Here is a 15,493-nt window from a genome sequence, read left to right as displayed (position 1 = left end):
GTGGTTGCCAGAGGAGAGAACCAGCGAGAGTGTCGTCATTCGCGGGGACCGAGCTGCCGGACCGGCGTGCTGGCATGTGTTGGCATGACTCTTTCCGTCCTGCGCTTTACTGAACGACGCTACGAGAGATTTGCCGCCGCCGCCGCCGCTCACGTTTGTTTTCTTTTGCGATTTTTGTAAACTGTTCTTTCCTTCGGTGCTGCGTGAGTGCCTACAGCCAAGGGCGCCCAATATGCCCTCGTTCTGTGCAGCATTCGGCTGCGCGAACACAGGCGGGCGAGACGATGTGACGTTTCACAGTTTCCCGAAGGACAAGAAGCTTGCAGCGCAGAGCGGTGAGGAGAGATAAGTTCGTGCCGACGAAATCAACTGTGCTGTGCTCGGACCATTTCCGCGATAGCCGGATAGCCTTACGACAAATGCGGAAACGCGTTGTTGCTAGCGTTGCTATACTCCGTTTCATACATCAGGTGCAACGCTGTGGAGGCTTGAGATACTTCTTGCAGTGGCTGCGTTCGCACTTAGAAAAAGTTCGGTGTTTCTTGACCCGATTTTTCAGAAAATTTATCATATATAAGCTCAGTTCTGAATGAAAAAAAAAGAATTTACCCATAGAAACAATACGGCTGCTAACACGTTCTTTTAAATCAATTTTCTTTACGGCATTTTTTAATTGCAGCCCGTCGCGGCAGCTTCACGTGCATGCTCGCGCGAGCAAACGCCGCTGGCACGCTGCGAATCATAGACGGAAACGCGCGCAGTAATAAATTTTGGTGACCGGACTTCGTGCGTAGCTTCCACAGCGTTGCACCTGAGGCATAGAGAAAGCCTGAGGTATGAAATGGAGTATAGGCTTGCCTAGTGACATTCGACGTACGCTTGCAGTTATCGTGTTTACCACACGGCGGTGCTAAAACTGCCTAATATCTTTATGTCAACACTAGCATGGAGCACGCATACCGATTCTTGATTGGGCCACAATCGCAAAGTCGTCGAACCACAGTATGAATATCGCACATATAATACTTCTGGCCATCTCTGGATGTGTATGATAAGCAACTTCCATGACTGTACGTCGCAGCACTGCATGTGCGCGCTTTGAAACGCGGCACTTATGTTCGCGATCATGTATCAACACTCAAAAAACCACGGGACTTTAGACAAGCAGCGGCAAGGTGCTTGACATCGCGGAATTGCACCCGTGTTTACAATCTAATGAGAAGTTAGTGCTTCGGCATTCTTCCAGCAGCAAGTTCCCAGTGACACATTAGCGCATTTTTTCTCCCGTCACTGGAACGTGCAGCTACATGAAAAAAAAAGAAACATACGTACCAGCTAAGATTTCCAACGCGCGAGAAGGTGCACACATCGCTCTCGCTTTTGGCACACTCAACATCGTCGTTGCCGCCGTTGCCACCGTTGCCGCCATCGTTTTCCGTATCGGCTGTCGGTTCGAACATGTAGGGCGAAAATACAAGCTGTCCGAGACAGCGAGAACGTTCCATAATGCTTACAACTCAGCTATGAAGCCAGAACAGAACAGCATGCTTACCTGCTTACGCTCTGAAACGGCGGCGCCGACCGGCGACTGCCGCGAGTGACGTCACAGTGGCCCCGACCAATCACGGGCAACAGCGGCGTTCGCGCGATACTCTGAGGCGCTGGTGCGCGTTTTCATGAAAAAACAGCCGCTTGCGCTTGTTTCCGCCCTTTTTGAACCAGATATTCGTGTTCAGGGGACTCAAAACTGTAGAATGCCGTAGAGAACTCATTTTTTTCGAAAAGTGTTTCAGCTTCCCTTTAAGTTATCCCCAGCGTTGCGGAACAGGACGCTGGGTATAGGGCGACGCTCGAACACATATCGTTTTTCTTTGCGGCATCATTCTTCCCAAATTTCCCACCTTGAATTCTTCATTCAAGCATGCATTAAATAATAATGAAGCCAACTTTAAAAATTTCCTTCTTTATCTCTGACTAGGGAATGTTCTGTTCCGCTAGGGCGTCGAGACGCGCCATCAGAGATGGTTTGCACGAGTGGGAAGTCTTCGACACATCCTGAAAGTGGCGGTTGAAATCGCTTGTGGCATCGTCTGGAAGGAAGCAAGATACTTACGAATGACAGTTACTTACATCCTAAATAACTTTTTGCATAAGCGATGTACAAAGCTGATGCGGACAGCGTGGGGAAATTTTATATTTCCTAGTGCCTAGCTGACAAAGTCTTACGTATAACGATGGGTCGGGACCCTGGAGCTGCATTTCCTCGAGCGTCTCCGGTACGCAATAACTGCCGAATCGTTGTCTAAATGGACCGCCACGCCACCAGTCACTGAGTTTCTTCTAAATTTGCTTCGTGGATGGAGCTGACCCTATAAGGTCATTTTTTCAACGTAGTTTTCAACTCATGCCAAACGTAAGCTCCTAGAAAAGGCCTGCAAACGGGGCGAGCATAATAAAAGATTGGCAAGTGGACTCCATCCGCAGAATGTGGGCGCCAGGAATGATTGAAGTGTTTGCCACGCGTTCTCGAAATCCTCCTCAAGGCGCCGTATCCCAGGAAGTGAAACCTCGGTAGAGCAACAGACTCGTGTCGCACGACAGCGAAGCTGTCAGCGATGTGCTACGGGAGAAATCTTTACTAAGGGGACGTCGATCTCACATCTGAACCTTGCGACGAGAAAGTTCTTCAGGGCCCACGCGTCGGCACCGTGCCGAAAGCATCTATTCCGCATGCGCGTCCTGTACGATTTGCGTGCCGTTGGGACACAGTGGTAGTGCGTGAAGGCGCGTATACACACGTCGAGGCCGGAGCAGTGCGCAACCTTCCGAACGCTCCGCGTGGAAACGTATGAACGAAAGCCGTGCATGGTGCCGTTCATCGCATGCTATACGGAAGCCGCTTTTATTGCGCCGTAAGATAAACACCGGCGATGGTGTTCGCGCCCGAACGTGCGCCACGCATTTGGAGTAAGCCGGCGGTTACCGAATGCCGGGTCATTGAAGTACCACGAAGTGTACGGACGTTCGGCACCATTCGCCACCGTCAATGCGGTCTTCACCGGTGAAGACCGGTGAAGGGAGTTGGCCTTTCAGGAGGCACAACTCTCTCTCGGAAGGATGCAGTCGTTCGAAATAAGGACTGAGGTCCGAATGCAGCTGTGCAGCAATAGTGTTGGAAATATTCGTATCAAGCCGTCGACGTATCAAAAAGTGTGAAAGCTGACACGTCATCTCTGAGGCTATTTCTGTTAACCATATATTGTCCCAAGCCGCTTAGAAATCTGAGAACAAGGATAGTAAATGTTCGCCTGCTATAACTGAGGTTTTGTTTAACCGCTCACTATTTGTGTTGAGATGGTAAAAAAACACAGCAGACTTGTGCCACCTTGGAGAATCACAGCCCAATTTATATCGAATCTGTTTCTTTCCAGCAGTTGTATTAAGCAGTTCAAGTGTCTCAAATTAAACAACAGGGTTTAAAGTGCGGTCCACACATGATTCGCACGCTTGAAACCTGGCTCGCATATAACGTAGGTTATAGCACTCGTTTAAGAAAGTGTTTACAGAGGCTGTAATTTATACACGCGCGCTTTACTTAGTGAATTCATCGGACATACCGTCAACCCCCCGCACGCCTTTTTTTTTTTTTACTAAATTTGATGTCGTTTGCAATTACAGTTCTCCCAATGTAGTCGTCTAAGTTATGCACCATTCGTATAATACACGCATAAGTTTAATGCTCCTGAGCGCTTGCATACGTAATATAGTGCTAAGGCCGTAATTTATTCCACGTGCTTCAAACTTCACCTGCGCGTTACCCACAACATTTCTCTAAGTTTGCGTTTCATCGAAAAGAAAACGCCAACCAAGGTGTAAAAAAAACATTTAGTGAAGAACTAAAGCGCGTTTCAGCTCCCACACGGGAGCCTTGTTCACGATCTCCTGTGTGGGGACAACACCCTTCAAGCTTTTGTTAGATGTTTGTTTTTAGCTCTTGGTTGGCGTTCGATTCTTTCATTATGCCTCTTCTCGACGAGAGCGGGGATACCGTCAAACCCTGGATTTCAATTTCGTGTTTATTTCACCGAAGACGAATAAACCTTGTCCAACACATAAAGATAGCGTGAAAAAATTCACCGACTACAACGACACTCCCTAAAATGCCAAATTTGAGCGCAGCTCTATACGTGTTTTCATGTCGCTATATATCGGCTGGCGCGTACAATCTGTCCCGTGCCGCACACTGCAAACGGAGCCAAGTGTGGCGCGACTGCCTCGCCTATCTGGAGATCGCTAGAGCCAGCGCGTGGGAGACGCGTGGAGGCGACCCACAGCAACCGTCGCCGGCAGACGTCCCAGACAACGCGCGCGACTCTGGCGCCATCTCGTAGCCATCGTCGCAGCACTACGCTTTTCTTCTCACGCTTACGCCATACCCTCCAGCTCTGATTTCCACCTCATGCTTCCGCTGTATCCTCCTCTCCGCTTTCCTACTCTCGTATGTAATCCCCCGCTGCGCTCCGCGTTCGCTTTCGTCATTCGCTGTGCTCGCTCGCTCGCTTACGCCGCCGTAGCCGCGGCCGACGCTCGCCGTAAGAACGGGAGCCTAAAAGATGCGTTCTAGAAGAAAGAAAGCACGCTTATACAACGCAGTCATCATCATCATCAGCCTATTTATGTCCACTGCAGGACGAAGACCTCTCCGTGCGATCTCCAATTACCCCTGTCCTGCGTCAACTGATTCCAACTAGCACCCGCAAATTTCCTAATTTCGTCACAACACCTAGTCTTCTGCCATCCGCTACTGCGCTTCCCTTCTCCTGGTACCCATTCTGTCACCCTAACGGTCCAACGGTTATCTAATCTGCGCATTACATGACCTGCCCAGCACCATGTTTTTCTTAATGTCTATTAAAATATCGTCTATACCCGTTTGCTCTCTGATCCAAACCGCTCTCTTTCTGTCTCTTAAAGTTATGCCTAGCATTCTTCGTTCAATCGCTCTTTGCGCGGTCCTAAACTTGTTCTCAAGCTTCTTTGTCAGTCTTCAACTCTCTGCGCCCTATGTCAACAACGGTAAAATGCACTGATTGTATACTTTCCTTTTCAATGACATCGGTAAACTCCCAGTCAGGAGCTCACGATGTCTGCCGTATGCGATCCAACTCATTTTTATTCTTCTGTGAATTTCCTTATCATGATCAGGGTTCCCTGCGATTACTCGACCTAGGTAAACGTGCCCCTTCACATACTCTAGAGGCTGACTCACGATCTTGAACTCTTGTTCCCTTGCCAGGTTATTTATCATTATCTTTGTCTTCGGCATATTAATCTTCAGCCCCACTCTTGCACTCTCCCTGTTAATGCCCTCAATCATTTGTTGCAACTCGTCCGCAGTGTTGCTGAATAGAACAATGTGATCGGCAAACCAAAGGTTGCTGAGGTATTCGCGCTCGAACCTTACTCCTAAACCTTCCCAGTTTAATAGCTTGAATACTCCTTCCAAGCACGCAGTGAATAGTATTAGAGATTGTGTCTCCTTGTCTGACCACTTTCATCATAGGTATCTTCCTACTTTTCTTGTTTAGAATTAAGGTGGCTGTGGAATCCCTGTAGATATTTTCCACGGTATTTACGTAAGTGGTCTGTACTCCTTGACTGCGCAATGCCTCTATGACTGTTGGTATCTCTACTGAATCAAATGCTCTTTCGTAATCTATGACAGCCATATAGAGAGGCTTATTGTACTCTGTGGATTTCTCGATAACCTGATTAATGACGTGGATCTGATCCATTGTAGAGTATCCCTTCCTGAAGCCAGCTTGTTCCCTTTGTTGACTAAAGTCCAGTGTTGCCCTTGTTCTATTGGAGATTATTTTGGTAAATACTTTATATAATACTGGGAGTAAGCTAATGGGCCGATAATATTTCAATTCTTTAACGTTTCCCATTTTGTGGATTAGTATAATGTTTGCATTCTTCCAGTTTTCTGGGACCCTTGCAGTCGATAAACACTTCGTATAGAGAGCCGCCAGTTTTCCTAGCATTATGTCTCCTCCATCTTTGATTAAATCGACTGTTATTCCCTCCTATCCTGCCACTTTTCCCCGTTTCATGCCTTCCAAAGCCCTTCTGACCTCATCTCTAGTTATAGGAGGAGTTTCTGTATACTGTTCATTATTGTTTAGAATAGAGTACTCCTGAGTTATGTGGGTACTGGACAGGTCAGTATAGAATTCTTCCGCTGCTTTTGTTATACCTTCGAGATTGCTGTTGATATTACCCTGCTTATCTTTCGGTGCATACATCTTCGTTTGTACTATGCCAAGTTTCCTCCTCACTGATTTCAGGCTGCGTCCATATTTTACGGCTTCTTCAGTCTTTCTTACGTTATAATTTCTAATATCACTTACTTTTGCTTTGCTGATCAATTTTGACAGTTCCGCGAATTCTATCTTATCTCTTGAGTTGGGCACTTTCATTCTTTGTCGTTTCTTTATTAGGTCTTTTGTTACTTGGAAGAGCTCGCCTCTTGGTTGCCTTGGTGTCTTGCCTCGCACTTCACTTGCTGCCTCTGAAGCCAGCCTCGTTACGGTTTCATTCATTACCTCTATGTCATCATCATCATCTCTCTTTTCTAAGGCTGCATACTTGTTTGCAAGTACCAGCCTAAATTTGTCTGCTTTTACCCTTACTGCCTCTAAGTTGACGTGTTTTTTCTTGACCAATCTGACTCTTTCTCTGTTCAAATCGAGGTGAATCTTGGCCCTCACTTATGATCACTGCACTTTACCCTACCTATCACTTCTACATCCTGCACTATGCTGGGATCGGCAGAAAGCATGAAATCAATTTCATTTCTTGTTTCACCATTAGGGCTTTTCCAGGTCCATTTTCTGGTGCTACATTTCTTGAAAAAGGTGTTCATTATTCTCAGCTTATTCCTTTCTGCGAATTCTACTAGCATCTCTCCTCTAGCGTTTATAGAATCGGCACCGTAGTTGCCAACTGCATGTTCAGACGCCTGCTTTTTCCCCACTTTTGCATTAAGTCACCCAATACTACTGTATACCGCGTTTGCACTTGTCTCATCGCTAATTCAACATCTTCGTAAAACTGATCTACTTCCTCATCTTCGTGGCTTAACGCTGGAGCGTAGGTTTGTACTACCTTTAATCTATACCTCTTATTGAGTTTCATTACGACTACTGCTATCCTCTCGTTGATGCTGTAGAATTCGTCAATGTTTCCCGCTATGTCCTTATGGATTAGGAATCCTACCCCGTTTTGCTTCTTATCCGGGAGACCTCTATAGCAGGGACATGGCCGTTATTCAGCAATGTGTAAGTCTCACCAGTTCTAATCTCACTAATGCCGATAATATCCCAAACAATGTCTGATAGTTCTTCGAAGAGTCCTGCTAAGCTAGCCTCACTCGAGAGGGTTCGGGTGTTAAACGTTGCAAGGGTCAGTTTCCACTGGCGGCCTGTTCGGACGCCGAGATTCTTAGCACCCTCTGCTGCGTTGCAAGTCTGACCGCCGCCATTGTCAGATGCTCCGCCGCGCGTTCGCAACTCACTCGGCGGAAACCCCGGAGCAGATGCTACGGGATCTACAGACCCGCAACCCGGACGCTGATATCATCTGAGCCCGTAGAATGGGTAGGACCCTCTCCATATTGATCACCTTTGTGCACGAATCAGTCCTTCACATGATACGCTATATACTTGAGTGTACTGTATAGATGCACGCCGTACAAAGGAAATCCAGACGCGTGTACAAACTGCTATCGACCGCGCCACAGATATGACTTTTACTCCAACGCCAACAGTGGTATCCGCTCGCGGTGCGTAGACAAACATGATCCGCAAGGTCTTCTCTCCTGCATCCCGATCTGCATTCTCCGTGGGGGCCAGCACCTCACGGACACCGGCTCGTGAAAGGCAAAAAATCTCGCCACCAAACGAGGGAGCCCACCGTCCCAGTAGTGAAAGCCCCAACCTAAAATGACTTTCCCCCGGTCCGCACAACCCTCCCGTTTACCTCTACATGGGCTTCCAAAGCTGCAAAGACGAACAACACGACCTCCCAGGGCCCGGAAGCGAAAGCTCTGCGGGAAGAGGTAAAGCAGCTCAGGGCAGCCCTTTCTCCCTCCAACCCTGCTCTACACCCCACACTAGAACCTCCATCTTCTTCACCTACCCTGTCTGTTCAAGCGCCTCAGAAAAAGAAGAGGCCTGATGAAAGCCGAGCCCAACCCATAGACATGGAAGCCAAATTTCAGGACCTCGCCCAAGACGTAGAATCCAGGTTAACAGTGCGAATTACTGCGCAGGTCACTGCACAGTGCGAGATTATGATTGAAGCTACCATTACCCGTATAATGGAAACGGTCATCTCTAGCATAATGACAAAGGTAGAGGAGCGCGAAGCACGAAATTACCTCCCCTATCGCTCGCACTCTCATAGAACATCATAGTGCCACTCATTGCAAACCAAACTGGGCTCAGGTTTGTGACAGCCTCCGTGGCAATCTCTCCAAAGCACGCGCTTTTCACCTGTCACGCCACATGCTAGACCCCACGCGATCTAAAACCAAGACGCATCTTAGCATTCGCCGCCTCACTCATAACCATCGGCAGGACCTCGACGCTTTTCTCGCGCTAGTGAAATGCACCTATATCACCCCAGGTCTTCCTTGCAAACATCCCGATTACACGGGCTCAAACAACCCCAGCTTGACGCCCCTTATACAGAATCAGAATTTCCTGCAGCCCTATTAAAATTACGCAACACCGCAACTGGGGAAGATGAAGTTACCAGTGCTGCCATCGGAAATCTTGATGATGCCTCTACATCTCAGCTAGTCACTACTTTAACGAATGCTGGGAGGCAGGTACCCTCCCTGCCTCCTGGAAACATGGAAAAATCATATTTCTCCCAAAACCCCGCAAGCCCGTCAACCTAGAGAACATCCGCCCCATATCTCTTACATCCTGTCTTGGCAAGGCCTTCGAGCACATAATCCTTGCTCGACTGACAACGCACATGGAAAATAATCACTTTTTCCCCCGCAGCATGGTCAGTTTTCATGCGCATCTATCTGCGCAGGATGCCATACTCCGAATTACGCATGACGTGCTTCATGATACAAAATCCCACCTCACTAAAGCTATCCTGGCAGTTGACCTCACTACTCAAGGCGCGGTCCTTTCCCCCCTTCTGTTTAATAATGCTCTCATCGCCTTAGCCCACAAACTCAATCACATCCCGTACCTAAAGCATGCCCTGTATGCTGATGATATTACCTCATGGACCACTCATGGCTCTGACGGGGACATTGAGGAAACTCTTCGATTAGCTACCGACGCCATCTCCGTTCACGTGTCATCTTAGGACTCGAACGTTCCCCCTCTAAACCGGCACTCTTCCTAATTACAAGGATCCCCTATTCCCCCCACCCACCCACCCTGCGCAACCTTCGTCTTTACCAGCAGTACTCCGGACGCAATGATCATACCGTTAAGACTTAAGACATCCACGCTATCCAGTTTACAGCTTCTACGCCGCGTATCCCCCTTGCACGAGGGTTTAGACGAAGCGGACAACATGAACGTTGTAAATGCTTTTACGCTTAGCCGCATTCTATACGCCACGCCATACCTCAAGCTGAACCAAACAGGAACCGAGCGCGTGAATACCCATCATCCGCCATATGCCACTAATACAGCCCTAAAGCTACCTCGTAGTACTAGCACAGAAAACTCCTTGCACTAGCATTCATAACAGCTTTCCCAAACTAGTTGACGCGCACCTTCAGACGCAGTACCTAAGACTTGCCGCGAGCGCCACTGGCCGCCATATCCTCGCCTCCCTTCGCATCAACATACCCGCTAGTCTGTCGACCCTTATATCTATCCCTCGACACGCCCATACGGCCCTCGTAGTTAAACCCCTTCCAAGAAATGTCCATCCCCAGTATAAGGACATCCCCAGGTAATAAGGACAAGCCCAGAATGTCATTTGGGTAGACGCGCATGTACAATGCATGAAGCTGTAGCAGTTGCTTACAACCCAACTCAACGCCGTCCCCTAACTCACCGTCTTCCCTCGGGCTCTACATCTGAGGATGCAGAGGAGACCACCATCGCCCTAGGCAATCTGATACTCAATACATATTTAGCGATTCAAACAACGACTCTGTCCAACTTTGCCAGAGGCAGGATTCACACCTCTGGCTGACACTTGTTGAACGCCCCCACCCATAATTTACTACGCAAGGTAGAGCTCCGGTGGGTGCCGGCTCACTCTGAGAACCCCGGAAACGAGGCTGCCGATAAATTGGCCCGAGGTTTGATTTGCCGGGCTCAGGACGGCGTCGATCTGGGCTACTCGAGGGAACGGGCGCACACCTTCGCAGAGCTCATGAAAATACCCCGTTTGGGCCATCGTACTTGCACTTTTCCCCAGCTCTCCCTTACCCGCTCCAAGCAGATCCTCTGGAGACGCCTCCATACCCGCTCTCTCCCATCCCCTCAGCTGCTATCCCACTATCGTGGCACCTCCCCTACGTGCTCCCTATGCGGCGACCCTCATGCTACACTTTCGCACATCCTTTTCGGCTGCCCTGCTGATCCTCCCCCACAGGGACAGCTCGTCATCTCAAGCTGGGAGGACTGGGAGGTCCCGCTCTCGTCTACGGACCCGACATAGCTGCTTGCTGCCGTGACTCGGGCTGCCGACGTCATAAACAAGAGGAACATGACCACCTAGACGTAGCGTGGGACCGCACAGTGGTCCAGGGATCCAGGGTGGCCCAAACTGACTCATCAGTAAACTTTTTCTGTTTATGTCTGTCCGTCACGGCTGTGTACAGCCCTGTAACGTTGCGCTATAAATGAAAGAAAGTGTTAAAGAACAAAAGCGCAAGGAAAAGGTTTAAGGTATGATACTAGATTTGCTTGGCTTTCCTTAAGCTCTAACTTTTATATTGTATAGGTATGCCTTCAAGTGTGCACTCGTTCAGCAGCACAGCGCTCCACCGCTCTAGACAGAAGTGACAGAGTCTGTACGCGTGATAATATATTGTGACCCCAGCTAAGCCTCCCTTTTCCCACATCAGGGCGAGGCATCTTGGCGAGGAACTATAGATAGAGGACCTGACAGTTGGGTTCCTGTCACGATCGTCAACCAGTCTGGTCCTGTCTCCTTCAAGGTTCGGGTCAGGACGAACGGAGGCGTACAGGTCTGGCGACGTCACCGAGAGAATCGAAAGCCCTTCAAAAGCTTGAGCACCTTATGGCGTACGCTTATTTCTCGACCACATCGGCGGCCACATGAAATGAACCCATATTTCAAATTATCTTACTCGACGTGTAGATACTTTGATCTGTTGCCCGAGAATAGGCGTTGCTTTTACGAACGTTCATTCATTGCCAATGAAAATGGCGGACAGGGCCGATTGTCACACATGTGGCACACACAGAAGAAACTTTCAGTCACCTGTCATCTGTTCGGCTGCCCATCTATATCAAAATCAGAGGCATGCCCTTTGGGCGGCTTTATGAAAGCTAGATGACAGGCTCTTCGCAGAATAGAAGACACTCGGACGGTGGCCTCATGCGTAAGCGATGTGCAAGACTGCGAAAGTGCTGTTACGCTTCTTAAGGTGCGCAAACTTATATGCCACAGTGCGACTGATTGAACGGTGAACGCTTGCACAGCATCGTACACAACGGGACCGCGCGGGGTTGACAAGTATATAGTATGCACATATACCATTAAATGTGAAGCAGTTAACGAGGCTTCTTCTAGCTTTTTGGCACCGAGTCATGCCAGTCTTTCTTGCGACAAAAGGGGAATGTGCCTAAATGTGTCTAAAGCCAAGGCCAGGATCGTCCCCTTGGCCCTCCCTTGATTACATAATCGCGACACCGAAAATAATACACTCCTGAGGTTCCTAGAAAGCAAAGGGGCCCCCGGCCTTCCTGGCACAATCGATCCAGTTTCGTGGTCGCTGCACACAACTGCAAATAGTCGAGTCGCAGGATAGCGGTGAGATAGAGCATCGAAGCAGGCGCGAGAGCAACAACCCCCTTCGCTGCAGGAAAAAAAAAATGTAAAAACTCACGAGCTCCGCGCCAGCGAGCCGCAAACGCCCTTGAGCCACCCATCGCCTCTCGCCGTTGCCGCCTGACTGACTTCTCTTCCCCCCCTTGAGACCCGCTGTCCGCCTTATTACTGTCCGTACATTATCGCGTTGTTTTCGGCTGTTGCTTTTATTTTTCCGCAACGGACTTCTCTCCCAGAACAACGCGCTCGCGTGGCGTTCCGCTCGCGTGCCCACTGCAGTTGCTCCGCGCGCTGGTCGCCTGTCTGCTCGCGCTTTTACCGCTGTGCCTGCCTGTTCGTGCGCCTCCGCCTGCCTCCGTCAAATACACGGATATTCTTAACTGTCACCTGTTTGACCGGTGTGCGCTGTCGTTCGCTGTGAGTGACTCTCTTCACCTGCAACACTGTCGAAATGGAGGTAAGCGCAACTTGCATGTATTTATATAAAATCCGAAAAACACGATCATGACTCACTTAGGGTCGTGCGGATGATAACCTATGCCTTTGCAAAGCTGTACTCCTGGGACGCGCGCCCCGTGGGTTTCGAGTATCGGGCAAAAAAAGAAAAGATAAGAAAGATGCGGCGCGATAAATTGAAGTCAATTTCCGGCGTCGGAAATCTCAATTCGTGATCTGTCCACTTACATCACTTCCTAATGGTAAGAAGAGAAGCAAACGAATTATTTACAACGCAATGAAATCTTTATTTTTATCTTTATATTATTTGATGAAGATGAGAGAGGGGAAAAGACGTATCTTGATTTGGCAAGGTACCGGCTCGTTAATTACACCGTTCAGCAAACAGGATATGGTCTCCATTTCGCGCTAAAAAATCATGCAGCAACGAGATATGATGCTGCACGTGTGCATAACAATGTATGTATGTATGTATGTATGTATGTATGTATGTATGTATGTATGTATGCATGTATGTATGTATGTATGTATGTATGTATGTATGTATGTATGTATGTATGTATGTATGTATGTATGTATGTATATATGTACAATTCTGTACGTATGCATAATTCACATTTGTAACGTTTTTATGGCGATAAACGAAAACGAGCGTAATTGGAGTGATAAAGAAAGATTGCAAACCATGTAACGCATCATCATACAGCGTGTATGGAAGGAACAGTAAACTGTTTTGCTTACTTTTTCTGCAAACGTGTGAAATCGACAAACACTAATCTAGAGCGAGTCTGTGGCTTCCCTGCATGTCTGCTTCCGGACGCTGATGCAAGTTGTGCGCAATGCAAAGTTCCTGGGAGCCGTTCTAATTTCGAGACGCCGACCGTTGCGATTTTGACGGCTTCCGACTTCCGCTTCTGAGCTGTGTGTTCTTGATGCGCTTCGACTTTCCGACTTCCGGTACCGCATTTCTCTTCCTGTGCCGCTTGTTTGTAGCTTCGTTGTGAGACGCATACTTGTTATTGTTGTCATCATTCCGTTTCACATACGCAACAAGGGAGATTGGTAAAGAAACTGGGGCATATAGTAGAACGATTAAATAACTGAAATGAACAAATTATAAATTATAGCATTGATGAGAAGTAAGGGTCAGAAAAGTAAGAGTAAGAAAAGAGTTCTGAAAGACTTCACCAGTCTCAACTAATTTAGTTTAAGCACCACCAAAGCAAGATAAAGAAGTCAGAGGAAGGTAATTCAAGTTGCTGACAATATATTTTGAAGTAATTTACATTTACATTTTGTCACTCAATCTTTCTTAAATAATTGAAGAGCCTTTTTCAGGTAATTTGTGTTTTTGCGTTTATTTTTTGTGCATATTTCACTAGTAGTCAATTGCTATGTATATATATCTCCTGTTGAATCGCTGTTTGCCTTGTAAAGGAGGCTGCGGGCTCTAGTCAAGTCGCTTGCCTCTAAAGCGACTTTTACCCGCAGTCTCTTCCATGACTAATGGAAATAAAGAAGTTATTATTATATCCTGTCGCTAAAAAATAAAAACAACCCTAAGTAACTTTTTTATTGAGAATGAATTTGGTCTTTCATTATCGCAAATTATGCCTGACTACTTTCTCTCCACCTCGAAAGTACGTGAAAGCGGTTTCTTCATATTTTTGAAATTGTTTTCGAAACTAAACATGGTGATTTTCTTGGTGTAATATAATTTATTGCTCTAAATTTGATTTTGCTCACGGTTGTCATCGGAACCTTTCTTTTAAATCTTGTTTCTCGTTTTTTACGAATAAGTCGTGCACACATATTCCGGTATGCTACCGTTGTAACATTATTTTATGTAGAACTCATGCATTCCTTTGCTGCCCATTCACCAGTTGGGAGCGGCGTGAAGCTGCTCGTGGAAGCAGCTTGGCACAATAGAATCAGAGGGGAGGGGGTCACGTATTTTTCTCTGAGGGAGGAGGCAGGCGCAGGCCGGTGTTGTCGCCAGTCGTTTTATGCCAGGTGTATATACATATATATATATATATATATATATATATATATATATAATTGTATAACTTCAACCAAGGCGAAATGGAGCAGATGTACGTCGCAGCATTCAGTCATCATCATGATCAGGCTGGTTACGCCTACTGCAGGGCAACGGCCTCTCCCATACTTCTCCAACTACCCCGGTCATGTACTAATTGTGGCCATGTCTTCCCTGCTAACTTCTTAATCTCATCTGCCCACCTAACTTTCTGCCGCCCCCTGTTACGCTTCCCTTCCCTTGGAATCCACTCCGTAACCCTTAATGACCATCGGTTATCTTCCGTCCTCATTACATGTCCTGCCCGTGCCCCATTTCTTTTTCTTGATTTCAACTAAGATGTCATTAACTCACGTTTGTTCCCTCACCCATTCTGCTCTTTTCTTATCCCTTAACGTTACACCCATCATTCTTCTTTCCATAGCTCGTTGCGTCGTCCTCAATTTATGTAGAACCCTTCTCGTAAGCCTCCAGGTTTCTGTCCCGTACGTGAGTACTGGCAAGACACAGCTGTTATACACTGTTCACTTGAGAGATGATGGCAACCTGCTGTGCATGATCTGACAATGCCTGCCAAACGCACCCCAGCCTATTCTTATTCTTCTGAATATTTCAGTCTCATGATCCGGATCCGCAGTCACTACCTCTCCTAAGTAGATGTATTCCCTTACCACTTCCAGTGCCTCGCTACCTATCGTAAACTGCTGTTCTCTTCCCGAGACTGTTAAACATTACTTTAGTTTTTTGCAGATTAATTTTTAGACCCACCCTTCTGCTTTGCCTCTCCAGATCAGTGAGCATTCATTGCAGTTGGTCCCCTGAGTTACTAAGCAAGGCAATATCATCAGCGAATCGCAAGTTACTAAGGTATTCTCCATTAACTCTTATCCCCAATTCTTCCAAATCCAGGTCTCTGAATACATC

General features: G+C 47.5%; 1 protein-coding gene and 1 long non-coding RNA gene across 2 annotated transcripts in view; one reads left to right on the top strand and one right to left on the bottom strand.

The window, feature by feature from the left end:
• Positions 1-15,493, bottom strand: part of LOC142592631 (uncharacterized) — a 76,765-nt gene that overhangs the window by 43,282 nt on the left and 17,990 nt on the right. The gene's annotated exons all lie outside the window — the stretch shown is intronic.
• The window catches only part of LOC142592630 (ninjurin-1-like), a 112,315-nt gene continuing 109,059 nt past the window's right edge, over positions 12,238-15,493 (top strand). The window contains exon 1 of the mRNA XM_075704175.1: positions 12,238-12,529. Within this exon, the coding sequence (XP_075560290.1) occupies positions 12,524-12,529 (6 nt within the window). The 5' untranslated portion in view covers positions 12,238-12,523. The remainder of the gene's footprint in view (positions 12,530-15,493) is intronic.

This window comes from Dermacentor variabilis, chromosome 9, assembly GCF_050947875.1.
Source record: "Dermacentor variabilis isolate Ectoservices chromosome 9, ASM5094787v1, whole genome shotgun sequence".
In the NCBI taxonomy this organism is placed as follows: Eukaryota; Metazoa; Arthropoda; class Arachnida; order Ixodida; family Ixodidae; genus Dermacentor; species Dermacentor variabilis.
Note: the sequence above shows the minus strand (reverse complement) of the source record. Positions and strands in the feature narration are given on the sequence as shown.